The sequence below is a fragment of the Canis lupus genome, chromosome 7 (assembly GCF_011100685.1).
Source record: "Canis lupus familiaris isolate Mischka breed German Shepherd chromosome 7, alternate assembly UU_Cfam_GSD_1.0, whole genome shotgun sequence".
NCBI lineage: Eukaryota > Metazoa > Chordata > Mammalia > Carnivora > Canidae > Canis > Canis lupus.
Window position 1 is genome coordinate 42,081,864 of NC_049228.1, and position 23,382 is coordinate 42,105,245.

The following is a 23,382-nucleotide window of genomic DNA, read 5'->3' on the forward strand; positions in this document are numbered from 1 at the left end:
GAGATCCATGCTGTCGTTTCTGTTTGATCCATCAGTGGCAGTTGGCAGTCAGTAGTCAGCCCTTGTGGAGATGGGTTCCTCGCCTCAGCTCTAGAGTACCACATGTTCACTTGTGCTTCTGCTTCTCCTGCCTTCTGCTCTTACCTGTGGCTCCTTAGTCTTTGCTGGCTCTTCTTCATCTCATGATGTGGCTGTGCCCCAGCATTTTGCCATTAGTCCTCTTTTCCATTCACATTCACCTTTACCTGGCTACATTAGCCAGCCTCAAAGCTTTAAATGTCTGTGTGCTGTTGTCTTGCAGATTTGAAACTTCCTGGTCACACTTCTCTGGTGGTAGAGGCCATTTTAGTCATACCACAACCAAAACTGATCTCCTGATAGTTCTGTTCCGTCCCCCACCATAAGTGTATGTGGCCTTCTCATCACTTAAACTGTTTACCCTAGTCCAGGGTCTCTATTCTCTCTTGTCCAGATAACACAATGGCTTACTAACAAGACTTCATGGAGCTACACCCTCGAGTCCCTGTCATTTAACAAAGCTTTATGAAGAAAGCAGCTGGAGGGAGGAATTGTTTGAAGATTTAAGTGACATCACATCACTCTTCTGCTGAAAACCTTCTTGGGACTCCCTATTTCCTTCAGAGAAAAAGCTCAAGCCTTTGTAAGAGCCTAAAGGCCCTCATTGGTGTGCTCCCCATCACGTATTGTATTGCTGTCCGCATTCAGTTGCTCAAATCATGCTACACCAGCATTGTTGATGTTTCCTTTCATAACTTCCTCACTTCTAGTCTTTGCCCATGTGTCATCTGGCCAATGAGGCATCACTCAGTCACACAGCTCAGTTTCTCAGCCTCTCCTAACTCTCTCAGTGGCCTTCAGTTTTTCCCATAATAGTCACCAGCTTATAACATAATATTTTTATAATACTTGGTTTTCTTTATTATCTTTTTTTTTTCTATTAAAACAATCTATGCAAGAACAGGAATTTTTTCTTTATTATTTGATATATCTCCAACGCTGAGTTAGGCATCCAATATACATTTGTTGAATGAAGAATTAGGTCACATACCTCTTCTGTGTAAAACCTTCCAATGGCTTCCCCTCTCTTGGACTAACAAAAGTTTGTCAAGTCTGCCCCTCTACTTCCTGCCACACTTAATTACAAACTTAACTACAAACACTTCCATGCTGAGCAACTGTGCATGACCCGCAAAATCATGTGACAGGACATTCAAAATAACAGGTAATAAATGTAAATAGAAATACAAAAAAGCCCACATTATAGGTTGTGAAATCTTAAACACTGACAATGGGAGTACACAGTCTTCTCTTCACATTTAGAATGTTCACATCCCACCAAAAAACTCATGTAGCATGTTGTAAACACTAAACAGAAAACTACAGATAGCTCTCGATCACAAACCCATTAATTACAAACCTGGCTATCATTACTCAATTACACCAGAGAAGCTCCTGCCACAGGGCCTTTCCTCTCAATGTTTTATCTTTGAGATATTCTCTTCTCAGGTAACTTACCTTTGGCTTTCTGTGGAGATGTGGTCTTCTCAATCAAGACTTTCCAGACAGCTTGTCTTAATATTGTAAATGCTTTCCAAGCCTAGTCTTTCTTCTTCTTCCATGCTCTTATTTTCTGCATAGCATATTTCACCACCTGAAATACTGAATATTTGACTTACCTTTTTATTACTTCTACCCCGCTCATGCATTAGAATGAACTCTCCATGATGAAAGGGATTTTTTTCTCTGCTTTTATTCTTGGCACTTAAATAGTAGGTATTTAGTATTTTCTGAAAAAAAAATGAGTTCTTGATTAAGCAAGAATTCAAGATAATAAAATAGTGTTCTCAAATATCATTAATTTAGAATTAGAAAAATCTTTTTTTTTTTTTTTAAGATTTTATTTATTTATTCACGAGAGAGACAGACAGAGACACAGGCTGAGGGAGAAGCAGGCTCCATGCAGGGAACCCGACATGGGACTCCATCCCAGGTCTCCAGGATCACACCCTGGGCTGAAGGTGGCACTAAACTGCTGAGCCGCCCAGTCTGTTCCCGAATTAGAAAAATCTAACAAAAAATTTATTCATGAAAGTAATGTTATTTATGAAATATTTAGAAATAAACTTGACAGCAAGTGTTTAGGATCTATTTTAAATAAGATATTATAAATGTCCAGTAACACCAAAAAATTTAAATAGATAAATTTGCTCTGTTATTGTGGTGCTGATGTTAGTGTTGAGATATCTTTTTTCCTATCTTAATATACAAAGTTAAAGCCATTTGGATTTTTTGAAATTTCAAATGGATTTCAGAGCCACCTGGAAGTATACATATGCAAAAATAATAAGGTAACCTTATGAAAATGTTCTAAAATTAGTGGTATGGGATATGCAAGTCTGTGAATATACTAAAAAAACATTGAATTTGTGCTCTAAAAGAGAATTTTATGGTATATGAATTATATCTAAATAATGTTATAAATAAAATAGCCAAGAAATTTCTACAGGAATATAACAAAGAAAAATTAGTCCTTTCAAGTATTAAAACTTTTTATAACGTTATAGTATCAATATATTGTATTAGGGGCTCAGGAACAAAGGTAAATGTGAGTGAAGCAAAATGGCTTAAAGAAAGACCCAAATATAAATAGATGATGAATGTATTTCAAGTCAGTGAACATGAAGTGAGTAGTGGAAAACTTCCTTTTGAGGTAAAAGATGTGTACCTACTCACAGATTATTTTAAAATTCAAAGGAAAAAGAACAAAACCATTCACTGAAAAGGTGGTCAAGATTGTCGTCTTCAGGAGGGCATGACCTTTTCAAGTTCACTGTGATAACAGCGGTGAAGCTAAAGAGACCCTTGCGTTGACTCTAATGGTTAAGGTTTGTGAAAGGAGACTAAGTGTAAATCTTACCGCACTTACCTGGTTAGGTGACCTTGGGCAGGTAGTATCTCATCTCTTCTCGTGTGTTCTTACTGATCTTAATTGCAGTTCCTGTGTCATGCAGCCTTGGGGCTTCACTGACAACCTGTGCGAGGTGCTCAGAGTTTTTCATGTATATTTGAACGCATAAAAGATTGTAACTTGTTTAAGAAATCTAACAGGAAGTGGAAAGATGACTGACAAATTGGGGGAAATGGGTATAATGTGAGAGAACAAAAAAAGAACTATTCTCTCCAACATACTGAGGGCTCTTCTAAATCAGTAATGATCAACTCCAAAATATAGAAAGAGAATTGGGAACAAGGCCTTAAACAGTTACTTCCATGCTGAGGAACTATGCATGGCCCGCAGAATCATGTGACAGGACATTCAGAATAACAATAAATGTAAAAAGAAATACAAAAAAGCCCACATTATAGGTTGTGAAATCTTAAACACTGACAATGGGAATACACGGTCTTCTCTTCACATTTAGAATGTTCACATCCCACCAAAAAACTCATGTAAGCATGTTGTAAACACTAAACAGAAAACTACAGATAGCTCTCGATCACAAACCCACAGTAGGGCAAGTTAGTTCATGCACATGTAGTCTTTACAAAGAGCTGTAGATGAGGGAACCACCTGAAAGATTTTATGTGCTTAAATGAGCAAAGAGCCTTTGATTAAAAACAGGACAATAACAAGTAGATTTGAAAATGAACTTAAAAAGTAATTAATCCTAGAATTAATGGCATTTGAAATGAAAATGTAATAATGAACTTCTTAGAATGGTAAATCGGAGGCAGTAAAATTTCTGAACCTGGCTAAAACCAAACCACCCAAATCGACAGTGTTGAATTTCAGAATTATCAAGACCAGGTTGTCAGATCGTATTGTTACTGCTTTAAGAAGCATTGCCTAACAGTGTAGGAAATCACACATCCTAAATTGTTATCTTGAGTTGCAGAAGAGTATTGTTTGTACAGTCTGGATTTTTATAATGAACTCTTTTTTGCTTTAAAAAAACTTTTTCTCCCTTTGATACATAGCTGGTCCACATGTGTAACTATTTATTGTATATCCCTTTAGACCTAGCAGTCGTCCTCTAAAGGAAGTAATTGAACAAGTAGGTAAAGATTTATGTTGGGACGCCTGGATGGCTCAGTGGTTGAGCATCTGCCTTCGGTTCCACTCAGGGCGTGATCTCGGGGTCCCGGGATTGAGTCCACATCAGGCTCCCCACAAGGAACCTGCTTCTCCCTCTACCTATGTATCTGCCTCTCTCTGTGGGTCTCTCATGAATAAATAAAATCTTTTTAAAAAAAGATGCAACTGGATATTTATCATATATTCATAATAAATAACTGGAAATTATTTTAAACTCACCAAGTAGGCAGTTGGTTTTATGAATTACGGACTATTTTGAAACCATTGAATCAGTAGTCTAACATCTCATTTATTTGCACAGAATGGTATCTTGTATTATTTAACCGAGCTACAAACAAAAAGCATTTTGGGCCCATTTTTATAAAAGAATGTACATGTGTATGTTGTGTGTGTGATGGAAATACCTGAAATATACAAGTATTTATCCATGGATGATAGCATTTTCGCCTCTTTTTAAATAAGCATATTTGGAATAAAGCCCTTTTCATGTTGAAAAAAATTATATGCCTAATAGGATGTTTTGATACAATAACCTTTTCATTGGCTGGTATATGATATACCTTCTTAAGTATGGTACTTATCATTTACTAGTTGTCATTTTAAAGGGTTCTTAGAAAAATATAAGATGATACTATCACCAGTACCAAATGTAGTTTTCAACACCTTATTAATATTATGTCATCCACTCAGTTTATCTAATATCAGGATTTGAAAGAAAAGATTTTTGAAGCCAAAACAAAACTGTGTATGTCTTTGTTGTTGTTTTGTTCTGTTTTTTTTTGTTGTTGTTTTGTTTTGTTTTGTTTTTATCTGTTTAATCATTGACCATTTACTGTGGCAGACTATCTTAGGCTGATTTCTGATAGAGATGAAAACCCAGATTCGACTTTAGTCCTTTAGCAAATTATGGGAGCTCTTTATATCTCTACTTTCGGGGAGAATTTTAAAAATAACTTTTTTATTGAAATATAAATACATTTAATTCTTAAGTATAACAGCTCAATGAATTTTCACAAACTCAAACACCCCATTTAGCCAGCATTCAGGTTAAGAGAACACTGCCAGCACCCGTTAAACCCTCCTCATGCTCCTTTCCTTTTACTCCTACCCCATACCATACCATTTTCCTGACTTAATATTATAACTAGTAATGCCTGTTTATGAACTTAATATAAATGGAATTATATAGTATACAGTGGCTCCTTCCACTTACTACTGTTAGTAAGCTTTATCCATGCAATTGCACATAGTTATAGTTTATATAAGACAGATTTAGGTCAGTTTTAAAATTGGAAATGTTATAGTTTTCAGATACAAATATACTTAAAAATACTTAAAATAGTAAATCCTCTTAATTTTTAAATTTTGAAAAGTAATTGTGAAAGTACAGAATGAGAATATCGTGTTAATAGAATGGGAAGAAAATGTAAGAGGTTTCTTTAATTATGAGCTTCACATTTGTAAGTTGTATAGGGAGACTGTCAGAAAAGTCTGTTTCCTCTTGAACAAAATTGGAGGAGTTGAGTCCAAAAGAGAGAATTAAGTTCCCTTAATTCTGATTTGATTGACTTTTGGTGGTGGTATGTTCTACTTAGTTGCCATAATGTGAAGAGGAATATTGAGAAACTGAAATGCATCTATCAGAAAATGACCAGAAAGCGGTTGCTTAGGGAGAGAAGGTTGAATATGTTGGTTGAGTTCAAATGGGTGAAAAGCTATTGGAAAGCAAAGCATTAGACTTATTTTATGTGGTTTAGCAAGGTAAGACTCAGATCAATAAATGCAAATTACAGAAAGGCATTTTACTCTTAGGAAGAACTTTTTTTAATAAAAGCATTTCACTGTGGTAAATTTCAAACAGTAGAGTGACTAGTACAAATGAAGAGCTACAGACCCATCATTAAGATCATCTTGTACATTTCCTATCCAATACTTAGATACAGTCTGTTCTACGAGTAATTCTGGTTCATTTTAATGGGAAGTGGTAGGTAGAGACCACAGTCTTGAGCGTAGAGTTGTTGGAAGTTTGCTAGAGATAGAGGAATAAGCATGTGTGTGTGCACATGTATGTTAAAGACTTTGAAGATTTCTAATTCCAGCTTAAAATTATAGTTTTTGATTAACCTCTTTTTTTTTAAGATATTGTTTATTTATTCATGAGAGACAGAGAGAGAGAGGCAGAGACATAGGTAGAGGGAGGAGCAGGCTCTATGCAGGGAGCTTGACGTGGGACTCGATCCCAGCACTCCAGGATCACACCCTGGGCTGAAGGCAGATGCTCAACCGCTGAGCCACCAGGCATCCCAACCTCTTTGATTATATATTATATCTCCTTTTTCTTACAAAATTTTGGTTCATATTGACATTCATATACTAATTTATTTGATCTGTTTTTCCATCAATTATCTATCTAGGTTCAAAATAATTATACCAGGGCAGCCCTGGTGGCCCAGTGGTTAGTGCCGCCTTGGGCCCAGAGCGTGATCCTGAAGACTCGGGATCAAGTCCCACATTGGGCTCCCTACATGGAGCCTGCTTCTCCCTCTGCCTGTGTCTCTGCCCCTCTCCCTCTCTTTCTCTAATAAATAAATAAAATCTTAAAATAATTATGCCAATATTACCACTGATATTCTCACTGGATGCAATTTAAGACTTCTGTATGGACAGCTTTTTGTCTTTAAAACATGTAGACTAGGGCAGCCCGGGTGGCTCAGCTGTTTAGCTCCGCCTTCGGCCCAGGGCCTGATCCTGGAAACCCAGGATCGAGTCCCATGTCGGGCTCCCTGCAATGGAGCCTGCTTCTCCCTCTGCCTGTGTCTCTGCCTCTCTCTCTCCGTGTCTCTCATGAATAAATAAATAAAATCTTAAAAAAAATAAAACATGTAGACTAAATCTTGGGTTTTAAAGTAATTCAAAATAGGAGTCCTGTGTAGCTCAATCAGTTAAACATCTGACTCTTGATTTCGGCTCAGGTCATCATCTTAGGGTTGTGAGAATCAAACCCCATGTGGGGCTCTGTGCTCAGGAGTCTACTTGTCTCTCTCTCTCTCTCTGCCCCTCACCCCACTCTCATGCTTTCTCTCTCCAAAATAAACACATAAATCTTAAAAAAATTAAAAATAGTTTTCCATGTAGCTATGTAGTTAATTTGATAGATGTATTTGTTTACATTGTTTTCAATATTTAAAGATTTGGAGTATTTTTCTATATGGTATAATTCTATATGGTGTAATTCTGTTTCTTAAATATTTAAAATACTAATTGCAAAGTTAGAACCATAAGCAGATGCAGAGAGATCTAACCTGTAGGTCTCTTTCCTCCCTCAAAAGTCACCATTTTCATTCATTTTTGTTTTTTTCTTCCATGTTTATTCGGGTATATATTCATATTCCTTAATCCTGCTTTTTTCATTTAATAGTATATTGTTTTTTTTTTTAAGACAATCTTCTTTTTTTTTTTTTTTAAAGATTTATTTATTTATGATAGACATAGAGAGAGAGAGAGGCAGAGACACAGGAGGAGGGAGAAGCAGGCCCATGCCAGGAGCCTGATGTGGGACTCAATCCTGGATCGCACCCTGGACCAAAGGCAGACGCTAAACTGCTGAGCCACCCAGGGATCCCCTTAATAGTATATTCTTGAAGAGCATCACATAGCAGTATGTTAGTATTTCCTTTTTTTTTTTTTTTTTTTTTCTGTTTCATAGTACTCTGTTGTACACATATACTTAGGTTTACACAACCACTGTCTTTTAGATAATTGTTTTAGGGATTTGTCATTAAAATAATGGTAGGGGTGCCTGGCTGGCTCAGTGAAGGAGAGTGTGTGACTCTAGTTCAGGGTTATGAGTTTGAGCCCTACATTGGGTGTAGAAATTACTTAAAAATAAAATCTTCAAACAGTGGTACATTTTATAGCTTTCTGTAGCCATTCTGTTTCTGCCAGTGTGTCTTGGAATAGATCTCTCACAATGGGATTCCTTGGTCAAAGGTGTAGTTGATGCAGCTGATAGTTTCCTAGTTCTCAACAGTCATCCTGCTATAGGACTCACACCATGTTATGTGTTATTTGATTATGTTTTGGATATTTGATTATGTGTTGCTCTGCCTTATTTCATTGGTTTTTGTCTTTTCATATGTTGGTTCCATACTGTTTTCATGATTGAAGGTTTAAAAAAATATTTTAACATTTGATACAGTTATCCCCTTGTTTTTCTTTTTTGTGTGTGTTTGGGAGGGTGGGGAAAGGAAAAGGGAGAACGAATCTTAGGTAGGCTTTGCGGCCAGTATGAAGCCCAGTATGGGGCTCAATCTCACAACTCTTTTAAGATCATGACCTGAGCTGAAATCAAGAGTTGGACACTTAGCCAAGTGAACCACCCAGGCACCCCAGCTTTCTTCTTTTAGATTTTACTAGCTATTCTTGCTTGTCTATTTTTTCCAATGAATGTGATAGTTTTTCTTATTCCTGACAGAAATTTTTGTGGTATTTTTATTGGGATAGCATTAAATTTATTAATTTGTTTAGGGAAAAATCATCATCTTTATGTCTTCCTAATACAGAAACATAGTAAGTCTTTCTATTTGTTCAAGTCTTTCATTTCTATTTCATGATTAAAAGGAACTCTTTCTGTTAATTATACTTCAATTGTTTAAAAAAAAAAAAAAACACCTATGCTGAAACATGGGAAAAAAGAGAACTCTTTGTTATCCAAAAGTAAAACAGATTATTGTGTGAAGTAATGAATTCACTTGTAAAATATATGGTGAGGGGATCCCTGGGTGGCGCAGTGGTTTGGCGCCTGCCCTTGGCCCAGGGCGCGATCCTGGAGACCCGGGATCGAATCCCACATCAGGCTCCCGGTGCATGGAGCCTGCTTCTCCCTCTGCCTATGTCTCTGCCTCTCTCTCTCTGTGTGACTATTATAAATAATAAATAAAAATAAAAAAATATATATATGGTGAGGATTCATGAACTGGATAACAATTTATGTCAATGACTTAAAAGTTACTTCCAGTCCTAGAATGTTATATAAAAATACAATCTAAAGAAAATGTGAATGTATTTCATTGTCTTTCTTATTCCTGTCATTTACGAGGGAAGTGGAGTGACTGATCATTCAAGACCATAAGCGAGGGGATCCCTGGGTGTCTCAGCAGTTTGGCACCTGCCTTTGGCCCAGGGCGCAATCTTGGGAGTCCCGAGATCAAGTCCTGCATCGGGCTCCTGGCATGGAGCCTGCTTCTCCCTCTGCCTGTGTCTCTGCCTCTTTCTTTCTCTCTATATATCTATCATGAATAAATAAATGAATCTTTAAAAAAAAAAAAAAACATGAGAGAGAGAGCGCGCGCGAGAGCGAGCGCTAAAGGAGTAGAAATGGGTGGGGTTGTATCGTGCTGGTTGGAAATCTTTGAAATCAATGAAGGAGGTAGGCAGTGATCGATCGATTGTTTTAAAAGAGGACCATGGGGGGATCCCTGGGTGGGGCAGCGGTTTGGCACCTGCCTTTGGCCCAGGGCGCGATCCTGGAGACCCGGGATCAAATCCCACGTCGGGCTCCCGGTGCATGGAGCCGGCTTCTCCCTCTGCCTGTGTCTCTGCCTCTCTCTCTCTCTCTCTCTCTCTCTGTGACTATCATAAATAAATAAAAATTTAAAAAAATAAAATAAAATAAAAGAGGACCATGGGATATTATTGTAACTAATAATATTTCTCTTTTCAAAAACAGTATATTTCTATGCCAATGTATATTTATTCAATTTAAAGTAAAGTGAGAGTAGACTGTTAATTTGCCTTTTTAAAAAATGTCAAAAATAATGGGGATATTTCTAAATACCAAGTAACATATAGGTTTATATGGTTGGTTGAAAGTCAACAAAGATAACATTTTGCTAGCCTCTGATAGCAGTAGAGAAACTCAAATCTTATGTCACTATAACGTTCATTAGGTTTTTTCAGAAAACACTATTGCCTTTTATCTGATAGTGATCAGTTGATTTGTTCAGTTGTAAGCTAAACTGAAATGACTGAAATGATAGGTTTATTCTCTCTCTGAAACCTTTTTCTTATTCAAATTTTAGGACCCTTCAAAGTTGTACAAGAAAACAGGTGATGTTGCAGCCGTTGAATGCCAATCTGAAGAGAGCATCCATCTTCATTCACAGGGAGAAAACAGTCCTTTGTCTAAGAAGCTTTCTCCAGGACACTCAGAGATGACAGATTACATGAATGCAGCATCATCTACTCTTGTTGGTAGCCGGGATCCTGATTTAAAGGATAGAGCATTACTTAATGGAGGAACAAGTGTAACAGAAAAGTTGGCACAGCTTATTGCAACCTGTCCTCCCTCTAAGTCTTCCAAGACTAAACCGAAGAAGTTAGGAAGTGGCACCAGCGCAGGATTGGTTAGTAAGGATTTGATCAGGAAAGCAGGTGTTGGCTCTGTAGCTGGAATAATACATAAAGATTTAATTAAAAAACCAGCTATCAGCACAGCAGTTGGATTGGTAACTAAAGATCCTGGGAAAAAGCCAGTGTTTAATGCAACAGTAGGATTGGTCAATAAGGACTCTGTGAAAAAACTAGGAGCTGGCACTACAGCGGTATTCATTAATAAAGACTTAGGCAGAAAGCCAGGGACTGTCACTACAGTAGGACTGCTGAGCAAGGATTCAGGAAAGAAGCTAGGAATTGGTATTGTTCCAGGTTTAGTGAATAAGGAATCTGGAAAGAAGTTAGGACTCGGCACTGTGGTCGGACTGGTTAATAAAGACTTGGGCAAGAAGTTGAGTTCTACTGTCGGTCTAGTGGCCAAGGACTGTGCAAAGAAGATTGTAGCCAATTCAACAATGGGATTAGTTACTAAAGACATGGGAAAGAAACTAGTGAGTTGTTCTATGGCAGGATTGGTCAGTAAAGATGCCATAAACCTTAAAGCCGAAGCACTGCTCCCCACTCAGGAACCACTTAAGGCTTCTTGTAGTACAAACATCAGTAGTCATGAAAATCAGGAACTTTCTGAATCCCTGAAAGATAGTACCACCAGCAAAACTTTTGAGAAGAATGTTATACGGCAGAGTAAAGAAAGCATATTGGAAAAGTTCTCAGTTCGAAAAGAAATCATTAATTTGGAGAAAGAAATGTTTAACGAGGGAACATGCATTCAGCAAGACAGTTTCTCATCCAATGACAGGGGGCCTTATGAAACCTCAAAGCATGAAAAGCAACCTCCCGTGTATTGCACTTCTCCAGACTTTCAAATGGGAGCTGCTTCTGATGCATCTATGGCAAAATCCCCATTTAGTGCAGTAGGAGAAAGCAATCTCCCTTCCCCATCACCTACTGTATCTGTTAATCCTTTAACCAGAAGTCCCCCTGAAACTTCTTCACAGTTGGCTCCTAATCCGTTACTTTTAAGTCCTACCACAGAACTAATGGAAGACATTTCTGAATCCGTTGGGAAGAACCAGTTTACTTCTGAAAGTACCCACTTGAACATTGGTCATAGGTCTGTGGGTCACAGCATGAATATTGAATGTAAAGGGATTGATAAAGAGCTAACTGATTCAAAAACTGCACATATAGATATTCCAAGAATAAGCTCTTCCCTGGGAAAAAAGCCAAGTTTGACTTCTGAATCCAGTATTCACACAATTACCCCTTCAGTTGTTAACTTCACTAGTTTATTTAGTAACAAGCCGTTTCTAAAACTTGGTGCAGTATCTGCTTCTGACAAACACTGCCAGGTTGCTGAAAGCCTAAGCTCTAGTTTGCAGTCCAAACCATTAAAAAAAAGGAAAGGAAGAAAAGCTCGGTGGACTAAAGTGGTGGCAAGAAGCACATGCCGGTCTCCAAAAGGGCTAGATTTAGAAAGATCAGAGCTTTTTAAAAGTGTTTCATGTAGCTCACTATCAAATAGTAATTCTGAGCCAGCCAAGTTCATGAAAAACATTGGACCATCTTCATTTGTAGATCATGACTTCCTTAAACGCCGATTGCCAAAGTTGAGCAAGTCCACAACTCCATCTCTTGCTCTCTTAACTGATAGTGAAAAACCATCTCACAAGGCTTTTGCTACTCACAAATTATCCTCCAGTATGTGTGTCTCTAGTGACCTTTTGTCTGATATTTATAAGCCCAAAAGAGGAAGACCTAAAGCTAAAGAGATGCCTCAACTGGAAGGTCCACCTAAAAGGACTTTAAAAATCCCTGCCTCTAAAGTTTTTTCTTTGCAGTCTAAGGAAGAACAAGAACCCCCAATTTTACAGCCAGAAATTGAAATTCCTTCCTTCAAACAAAGTCTTTCTGTATCTCCTTTTCCAAAAAAGCGAGGCAGACCTAAGAGGCAGTTGAGGTCACCGGTCAAGATGAAGCCACCTGTACTATCAGTGGCTCCATTTGTTGCCACGGAGAGTCCAAGCAAGCTGGAGTCTGAAAGTGATAACCATCGAAGCAGCAGTGATTTCTTTGAGAGTGAGGATCAGCTTCAGGACCCAGATGATCTGGACGACAGTCATAGGCCGGCTGTCTGCAGCATGAGTGACCTTGAGATGGAACCAGATAAAAAAATTACAAAGAGAAACAATGGACAATTAATGAAAACAATTATCCGCAAAATAAATAAAATGAAGACTTTAAAAAGGAAGAAACTGTTGAATCAGATTCTTTCAAGCTCTGTAGAATCAAGTAATAAAGGGAAAGTGCAATCCAAACTCCATAATACAGTGTCAAGTCTTGCTGCCACGTTTGGCTCTAAATTGGGCCAACAGATAAATGTCAGCAAGAAAGGAACCATTTACATAGGAAAGAGAAGGGGTCGAAAACCAAAAACTGTCTTAAATGGCATTCTTTCTGGTAGCCCTACCAGCCTTGCTGTCCTTGAGCAAACTGCTCAACAGGCTGCCGGCTCAGCATTGGGACAGATACTTCCCCCTTTACTGCCTTCATCTGCTAGTAGCTCAGAGATTCTCCCATCGCCTGTTTGCTCTCAGTCTTCTGGGACTAGTGGTGGTCAGAGCCCTGTAAGTAGTGATGCAGGCTTTGTTGAACCCAGCTCAGTGCCATATTTGCATTTACACTCCAGACAGGGCAGTATGATTCAGACTCTTGCGATGAAAAAGGCCTCAAAGGGGAGGAGGCGACTTTCTCCTCCTACTTTGTTGCCAAATTCTCCTTCACACTTGAGTGAACTCACCTCTCTGAAAGAAGCTACTCCTTCTCCCATTAGTGAGTCTCATAGTGATGAGACCATTCCCAGTGATAGTGGAATTGGAACAGATAATAACAGCACATCGGACAGAGCAGAGAAATTTTGTGGACAGAAAAAGAGGAGGCACTCTTTTGAACATGTTTCTCTGATTCCCCCTGAAACCTCTACAGTCCTGAGCAGTCTTAAAGAAAAACATAAACATAAATGTAAGCGCCGGAATCACGATTACCTCAGCTATGACAAGATGAAAAGGCAGAAACGAAAACGGAAAAAGAAATACCCCCAGCTCCGTAGCAGACAGGATCCAGACTTTATTGCGGATCTGGAGGAATTGATAAGTCGGCTGAGTGAAATTCGAATCACCCATCGAAGCCATCATTTTATCCCCCGAGACCTGCTGCCAACTATTTTTCGAATCAACTTTAATAGTTTCTATACACATCCTTCTTTCCCCTTAGACCCCTTGCACTACATTCGAAAACCTGACTTAAAAAAGAAGAGAGGGAGACCTCCTAAGATGAGGGAGGCAATGGCTGAGATGCCCTTCATGCACAGCCTTAGTTTTCCTCTTTCTAGTACTGGATTCTATCCCTCCTATGGCATGCCTTACTCTCCCTCACCCCTTACAGCCACTCCCCTAGGATTAGGTTACTATGGAAGGTACCCTCCCACTCTCTATCCTCCTCCTCCTTCACCTTCTTTCACCCCCCCACTTCCTCCTCCTTCCTATATGCATGCTGGCCATTTACTTCTCAATCCAACCAAATACCATAAGAAAAAGCATAAGCTACTTCGCCAGGAGGCCTTTCTAACAACCAGCAGGACTCCCCTCCTTTCCATGAGTACCTACCCTAGTGTTCCTCCTGAGATGGCCTATGGTTGGATGGTTGAGCACAAACATAGGCATCGTCACAAGCACAGAGAACACCGTTCTTCTGAGCAACCCCAGGTTTCCATGGATGCTGGCTCTTCCAGATCTGTTTTGGAGTCTTTGAAGCGCTATCGATTTGGAAAGGAAACTGTTGGAGAGCGATATAAACATAAGGAAAAGCACCGATGTCATATGTCCTGCCCTCATCTCTCTCCTTCGAAAAGCTTAATAAATAGAGAAGAACAATGGGTCCACCGAGAGCCTTCAGAATCTAGTCCATTGGCTTTGGGATTGCAAACACCTTTACAGATTGACTGTTCCGAAAGTTCTCCAAGTTTATCTCTTGGAGGATTCACTCCCAACTCTGATCCGGCCAGCAGTGATGAACATACAAACCTTTTCACAAGTGCAATAGTGCAAGGCAGCTGCAGAGTTTCAAACCCTAACTCCAGTGGCCGGAAGAAATTAACTGATAGCCCTGGACTGTTTTCTGCACAGGACACTTCACTAATTCGGCCTCACAGAAAGGAGCCACTGCCTTCCAGCGAAAGGGCAGTACAGACCATGACAGGTAAGAGGGTTATTTTCTTGCCTTGTTATTTGTGTTGGAAAAGGAGATTATTTTACCCACAGGTTTCCTGATACGTGTATGTGGACCTTTAATAGACCTGGTTTTTGTTTTGGTTTTATAAGTAAATATGAAATGTCTTCAGAGTTCTCACTTTCATTAGATGTGAGAAGTAAGATAAGGCGTGTCTTTGCATTAATTTTGAATTTTGAGAAGAGATTGATTATAAAATTTTGGAAACCAGGGAAGATGATTCTTTCTTGTGCAAAAAGGCCATTAAATGGCTTCTTCAGTGATAAACGGCTCATAGATATATGTTAGTAGCTGTGCAGAATTTTTAATATATGCTCACCTAATAATTATAAGTGATTTTAAGTTCTAGGAAGCAATGTTAACCCTGTATGTCTCATAATAAAAATCTACACATCAGCTTCATAAAAGATAACAATATTCAGAGGGACTTCATTGTGCAGTTATCTCTGCACATATCTCCCCATAAAAGCTGCTTCAATTGCATATAAAATGACAGGAAACAAAACTAGAGAATACATTTGTAACATCTACAAGCCTCTTAAGAATTGAAACAAAGAGGGATCCCTGGGTGGCGCAGCGGTTTGGCGCCTGCCTTTGTCCCAGGGCGCGATCCTGGAGACCTGGGATTGAATCTCACGTCGGGCTCCCGATGCATGGAGCCTGCTTCTCCCTCTGCCTGTGTCTCTGCCTCTCTCTCTCTCTCTCTCTCTCTCTCTCTCTGTGACTATCATAAATAAAAATTATAAATTTTTATATAAAAAATTATAAAATTTTATATATAAAAGAAAGAATTGAAACAAAGAGAGAAAATAAGGAACAGGAAGCAGTTGCCCAATCATGCAAAAAGCATTTCTAATCAGAAGTTCTGTCAGAGAGCTCAACCTTGGAGGTTTGTAAATTAACCCGAGGGAGTTCATACAACCTCTCTTGTTACAAGTAAAATTATGTGTATGTTTGCTTGTGTGTGTGTTTTCAGGAGAAAATGCATACGTTCCATCAGATTCTCCAAGTAAATTCTCTAAGCCACCATATCCATTTCTATAAAATGGTAATAATAGGGTAATCATGAGAAGTAATGAGATTATAGTGTTTACTGAAGGGATTTGCACATAGTAAGTACACAGATGTTAATTGGCAGTATTGTTCCCCAAAAGATTAAATACTTGTGCATAAGAGAAAATGATAAACCCCTCAGAGATAAGAGTTTTTGCTCCTGATGTTCATTATTCATAAACTTTAAAAAAATAAAAGCCATTTGGGTTGAGAAACTGAGCATTCTTTAGTTTTTAGCAATATAATAAGAGAAAAAATATTCCTAAATTTATCTTTAGGTTCATTCAACAAATATCTGCTAAATATTTCATTAACAACTGTTACTGAATATCTGTCTGCCAGGCATTCACTTTGTGGGCCTTTGTGATATAATGTTAGGGAATAAGGCACACAGGTTCATTGTTTTCATGGAACTTAAAATGGAAGAGTGGGGTAATAAAAAAATTCATGCATTAGGGTCACCTGGGTGGCTCAGGTGGCGATAGATCCTAGGGGTCCTAGGATCAAGTTCCGAGTTCAGTGTTGGGTTCCCCATAGGGAGCCTGCTTCTCCCTCTCCCTGTGTCTCTGCATCTCCCATGAATAAAGAAGTAAAAAAGTCTTTTAAGATGTATGTATTAAATGTCACTATTAATTGATAAAATATATTAAAAAAAAAAAAAAGAACATGGTTCTGTGAGAGCATGGAATGGGGGCCTAACTCACCAAGCTGTCCCTGTGAAAGTAACTGTTAAACTGGTTGTTACCTGAAGGATGAGGAGCTAAGTTAGCTGGGGAAATAGGATTCTACTCATTCCTGTATTCATTTCTTCACTCCTTCCTTTATTACGTTTTAAAACATGTGGTGCTGTTCCAGTCACTGGCATATAGTAAAGACATGATGGCAGGCCTCATTAGCTTTCAGCTTTAGTGAAGGAAGACAGCATTGCAAGCACATAAAGGTATAATTGAGGAAAAATGCTGCCAGGTCCCTGTAACAGGGTCAAGGTGTGGCTCATTAGGGGTGGGGGACACCTATTTAGATAAAGTTATTAGTTGTAGCCCAGGGACAGAAAGTTGAAACTGAAAAGATGAGAACTCACTGGCTTCTCAGCTGAGGTTTAAGTAAAGAGCACATTTGAAGATCCTGGACTAAGGGCTTGGGTGTTAAAAAAAACTTAGTGGCAGGGTCACTGTCATAGGACAGGGACACAAAGGATGGCGCCAGACCATGTTTACAGAGTTTAGGTTTTATCCTAGGCTTAGGCAAGGGACAGAGGAGAATTGATTTTGGATTTGCTTTTCTAAAAGATCATTCTGGCTCATGTGTGAACACTTAACTGAGAGGAGAAAAATCAACTACAGGGAGACCAGTTTGTTTGCGGCACAGTGGTCTGTCTGGATGGCCCTTCAGCAAGCATGCTGGCAGACTTCTGTAGGAGCACTGGAGAGTCTGGTGCCAACTGCAGGAAGGCGCACTTTTTCGGAAGCACAGTTTGTTCTTTTAATCTTCGTAACCTTTAGGATGCCTTCAGAACATTCAAGTGGATATGTTGAGCAAGCAGTGGCAGATCTAGTTCTGGAGCTCAATAAAGATGTTTTGGCTGGAGATGGGGGCATTTCACTATGAGGTTTTGAGAAACTCTTTTCAGTATTGTTCACTGAAACTAAAAGGGCTTCTAGAAAAGATAAAGCTGGGAGCAGATTCTCCAGATGTATGCAACTTTGTAACCAGAGCACCAAGAAAAAAAATAGTTCTAGAAAATGCCAATAGCAGTTAAAAAGACAAGTTAAATTGTTTAATAAATAAAGAAATACAAAACATAGGATTTAACTTTTTAGGAAAATATGAAAGTAACTTGATAGGAGTATAAAAAAGGGTTGAAGTGCTCAATTGGAAGCACAAAATGTATTTCATTGGCAGATAAATAAAATGATGCCACATAGAGCTGGTCTGGCTTATTGTCCTTGTTTGGGTTTTTTGCCATGAATATTGGGGGAAACCACAGGATAAGTACTCGCTGGAGCTAAGAAGAGGACTATGAGATTAATGGGCACTGTGAAGAGAAGTACATTGCTCCATGGTTCGCTCCATTTAGTTTGTGTTAGTATCTTCTCTTCCACTGTTAACTTGGTGCTTCAGAACATTAATGTGCTTTGAAAAATCATGTGTGGACTTGTACAATTTCCATATTGTCCTGGAATTCTTCTTATCAGTTGTGTTTGAGCTGTTTCATTGTACTATAAAAAAGATTATACATTTTTGAACTGTTGGTGTGTCTGTCATCGTGTGATGGATGGTGCCTCCCCTAAAGAGGGCCTAGGACAACCCTGAGGGGTGGCAGTATTTAAAGTAGTGGTTAACAGCCATCAGCCTTTGGTTTATCTGGGACCCCTTGTGATCTCTTCTGTTTTTAAAAAATTAATTGCTAAAGTTTGAAAATCTAGAGTTTTCACAAAAAAGCAGACTTTCACAGAAGTCTGCTTTTCTTTAAAGGAAAAATCAGAACATGTGGCAATAGTTTATCCACATTTCCTGGATGACATCAGTGGCTGTGTCTCAGTAGTGGCAGTCCCCCACTCCCTCCTCCTCCCGTTGGGATATGTATTCTTAAATTCCCCTCAGTCCTCACAGTTTCCAGTAGGATGCTGTACCCAGCCTGGTTCAGGTGTTCAAGTAGAGTACCTGTCTCCAAGGAACATTTTAGTTCCTTGAGGCCTCTAAGAGTTATGAGGAGCTTAGAAAAGGTGAGGAGGGATTGAGGTGGAGGTGAGTGAGAAGGCAGATGAGGTAGCTGAGTGTATTATCTACATAGACATTAGACTCACTCAAGAGATCACTTACAGGAGGTAAACTGAAAGAGTAAATGTGAGCCTGGTTTCAGGGTCCGCAGGACATGACATACAGGTCTGATACAGGAAAATATCTACTTTAAGAGTAAGAAATTTGTCTCTTTCCCCTTTAAAGAAATAACAAAACATTAAGATCTCTGACATCAGTTCTGACACTAACTTCCTGTCACTAACTGGGTGGTCCTACAGTTCAGTTCTGATACTAGCTACCGGGAGTTAGGAACGACCCTGAGAATTAAGAGCAAAGTCCTTCAAAAGAGACTGACCTCCCTTACTGTGCCTGAGCAAGTCTTGTCTGTCTAGCCTGCCACAAATTTGAGGCTTCCCACAACCCCTCAGTTTTGATATTTTGGTAGAACGACTCAATTTACAGAAACCACTGTATTTAGGATTACAGTTTTATTATAGAGGATGCAGATCAGGAATTGAAATTCATAGGGCAATGTCTAGGGTGGAGAAGGGAACACACCACTTCCTTGCCATCTTTTTGTGGGATCTGGGTATGTCACCCTCCCAGCACATCACTGTGTTCACCAATCAAGATGCAACACCAGAACTGTGGGGTTAGAGTTTTGATTGGGCTACGTAGGCACGACAGATTAAATCACTGACTGTGTGATTGAACCCAGTCTCTAGCTCACTGTAGATTGGGCTAGCCCAAAATTTCAGCACTCTAATCCTGTGATTGATCTTTCCAGTAAGCAGCCCCATCACGGAGGCTATGGGGGGGTGGGGACCTTAAGTCACCTCTTTGGCATAGCACAGACACTTCAATCACTCAGGAAATTCCAAGGGTTTTTGAAGCTTTTGCCAAGAATCCAAGACAAAGAACAGATAAATTCTTTATTATAACCAGTCTTAATTCTTCTGTTAATTAGCCTGTATCTTGGAACCTCTTCATCTTCTTCACAATCACTTTTTTGATAAGTATATCTTGATTTTTTTTTTTCTTTTGAGAGAGCGCAAAAGGAGGAGGGACTGGGGGAAAAGGCTCCCCGCTGAGCAGGGAGCTGAATATGAGGCTCAATCCCCATTCCCTGGGATCACGACCTAAGCCAAAGGCAAACGGTTAACTGAGCCACCCAGTCGCCCTAAACTTTTTTATTTTATTTATTTTTTAAAAAGATTTTATTTATTAATTTATAGAGACACAGAGAATGAGAGGCAGAGACACAGGCAGAGGGAGAAGCAGGCTCCATGCAGAGAGCCCAACGTGGGACTCGATCCAGGGTCTCCAGGATCACTCCCTGGGCTGCAGGCGGCGCTAAACCGCTGCGCCACCAGGGCTGCCCAAACTTTTTTATTTTAAATTGACCTCGGTCTTCAGCTGATATTTCTTCTGGACATACTTTGGAGATAGATTTGTTATACATTAATTGGCTAAAATATCCAAAAAACTACTTATATATACCATATATTACAAAATTGCCAAGTACCTTCTGAACATTATCCTGAAATAGCTTCTAGTGGCCAAAGCAGGAATAGGTAAGGCAACAAAGTTAATAATGACAAAATTGGATTATAATGTAAAAAATATGGTGAATACCCACTAGTCCATGTTGATATAAATAAATGATTGTATGGGATGCCTGGTTGGCTCAGTTGGAAGAGCATGCGACTCTTGATCTCAGGGTTGTGAGTGCATTCCCCAGTTGGGCATAAAGCTTACTTGGGGGGGAAAAATACAAATAATTGATTAAATCAGTGGAGGAAAGGGACAAACCCTCCTTAATAAGAATTCCAAGTTATTGTATGTTGACTATCCTCTTTGAAGAGGTAGAGCTTAATTCATTAACCCTCCTCTTTAATATGGACTGAACTTAGTGAGCTAATGCCACATAACAATACAGAAAGGATAAAATAGTAACTTTATAGTGGAGAGACCTAGCGGACAGCACTTAATCGGAACAAGTTCAACATGACCAATGATAGATAAATTATGATGATACCCTCTAATATGAGTTAATTAGAGGGTTCCTTTGTTCTCTGGTATTCTTTCCAAAAATTCACAGCACAGGTATTCTTTACAGAAACACAACCCCAGTCTAGTAATACTTAAGCCAAAAAAGGGGTAGGGGGTGGGTGCCATTGTACAAAATATGTGACCAGTACTCCTCAAAAGTAATCCAGGACCTGAGAAAACAAGGGAAGTCTGAGAAACTGTCTTAGAGGAGATTAAGGAGACATGACAACTAAATACAATGTGATATCCTAGCTTGAACTCTAGAAGAGGAAAAGGTTGTAAGTGGAAAAATTCTATTGATGTTAATTTCATAGTTTTGGCAAATGTACCATAGTTATATAAGAGGTTAACATTAGGGGAAATTGGGTAAAGGATGTATGAGAAGTCTCACTTTGTACTGTCTTTACCATCTTTCCTAAATTTAAAATGATTCCAAAACAACCAGTTTAGTTTTTTTCTTAAAGCAGAGACTGGGGTGCCTGGGTGGTTCAGTTAATCATCTGCCTTTGTCTCAGGTCATGGTCTCAGGGTCCTGTGGTCAAGCCCTACACCTCTGGCTCTCTGCTCAGGAGAGAGTCTGCTTCTCCCTCTCCCTCTGCCCCTCCCACTTGTGTGTGTGCACGCTCTCTTTTTTTCTCTCTGAATCTCAAATAGATAAATAAAATCTTTTTTAAAAAAGGACTAATTCTTGAGTAAATCCTATCTCAAACTGATAACTAAAGAAAAATAATAAAAATGTTTGTATTAAGTAGTTTAATGTGTTTGTTGTTGCAAAACAGGCATATCTGATTGTGTTGATGTGAATATGAAGAAAATAAATGAAATTAGATCAGGGGCACAGGCAGGAAGAATAGTCCTTTCTAGGTAGTCTAGAGCAAGGTAGCTAACTTTCTCTTGTTTCGTAGATGGGCAAACTGACAATTACTTGAGCAGATTTGGACTAAACAAATTAAGTTGCATAAAGCTTTAAAAAGAGTAACAACAACAAAAAAAAAGAGTAACAGATCTAGTCATTTTATAAATGATAACTTATGTGGTGGTTAGCTTATTTTAACTTAGGTGCTTTTCTGTAGTAACTGTTACAGACTAACAGTCTAAGACCTGCCTGATGCACATGAAATTATAGTGATTTCACAGGTAAGCCAGGCGTTTTGGCTTCATCCAGTCCTCATAACTAATTCTGGTTAAGTATTCGTGTTAGTAAAAAAAAAAAAAAAAAAAAAGTATTTGTGTTAGACATAAGATAGGCCTAATGAAAACAAGTGTTTCTGACCTGGAGAACACATATTCTATCCCTATTCTTCAGCATTTTCAACTCATGGCTGGCTGTACATGTCAGAATCTGCAACCTGATTTCAGAAATGAGAGCAGTAGCATGGAGTATTTCCAAATTTTAGCTTACAAATTATAGAATGTGTAAATACATATATACATACATACATGATATGTTTTGATAATTATTTTATCCCCCAAGAATAAATTAGAGCTAAGTTTTCTTTTTTTTTTTTAAGTTTTCATTTTGTTTGGAAAAAGAGTAGGCTCACTGTTAAAGCATAATAGTTGAACAAAATAGACTGTTTTGTTTTCTCTTTAACTGATTGTACACATTAATCAGATTTTTCTGATTTATGACCATTTCACTAGCATGAAGTATAAAGAAAGGTACACCCAAAGTGAAGTGTGAACATGTGGAGATGAAGTCAGAAAACTGATTGTGGTGGTTTATGCAGTTCTGGGGATTTCCAGAGGAATTCCATTTCAGTGAATGATCTAATTTGTACATTATGAGAAATAGCCTAATTAGAGGGGAAAAAACAGACTTTTTAGCTTAAAAATCACCAGCATAAGCTCTGAATCATTCTCTCTTGTAGTGCATTTAATTGGTGACTCAGATGAAACGTATTGCTCTCAGTAAATATATTTCCCACAATTGGAAACAGCTGTTTTTATCATGGACCCAACTTTTATCTCAGCACTCAGCTCATTCAAGAGGAGCTTTCAGGGCTCCTGAGCTGTGAACCACAGCAAAGGATTCAGAATATGAATCTGGAAACAGAAAAACCTCATCGGAAGCTTCCAGATAGTTTGGTATTTTATGTTTATATTCTTTTACTATGGTATTCTTTTTTTTTTTTTAATGGTATTCATTTCTATTATAACCTGTTTTTATTCATTTACTGTACAAGAAAAACTGCAAATAGGCCTGATTTGTAAATGATAACGTAAGCTTCTTTCTTAAAATTAAAATTTTACAATTATTAGTTTTGGTGGGAAGGAATGATTTAAATGTGAGAAATTGGTTTTAAATATGTGATTTTAAAATAAATGTATATCATCTATAAGCTGGCTACAGCATGGTATCCTTCCTTATCTGGTACAGTTAATCTGTTTTACCGTAGCTTACCCAAAGGTATTTCTAGCACTAGACACATCAAACAGGGGCACCTGGCTGGCTCAAGGAGCATGTGACCATTGATCCCAGAGGTCATGAGTTCAAGCCCCACGTTAGGTGTAGAGATTACTTTAAAAAAATACTTAAAAAAAAAAAAGGAAAGAAATAAACATCAAACAATCTGCTCACCCAAACTATTCCCTAGTTTCTTGGGTCTTTAGTGCTGAGCACCCTACAGGGCATGACCAGCATTCATAACTATAAGTTATGAAAGTTCTCATAGTGGATTTACACTAAAGAAATACGTGTTTTATCCAAGCAGCTGTTGGTTTTATTCACTGTGTCC

The 23,382-nt window shown here is 38.6% G+C and overlaps 1 protein-coding gene across 4 annotated transcripts in view; it reads left to right on the forward strand.

Annotated features, from left to right (window-relative positions):
- The window catches only part of ASH1L (ASH1 like histone lysine methyltransferase), a 180,946-nt gene that overhangs the window by 48,225 nt on the left and 109,339 nt on the right, over positions 1-23,382 (forward strand). For all 4 annotated transcript variants that reach the window (XM_038543095.1, XM_038543093.1, XM_038543094.1 and 1 more), the window contains one exon: positions 10,198-14,767. In XM_038543095.1, coding sequence (XP_038399023.1) covers positions 10,198-14,767 — 4,570 coding nt within the window. The remainder of the gene's footprint in view (positions 1-10,197; positions 14,768-23,382) is intronic.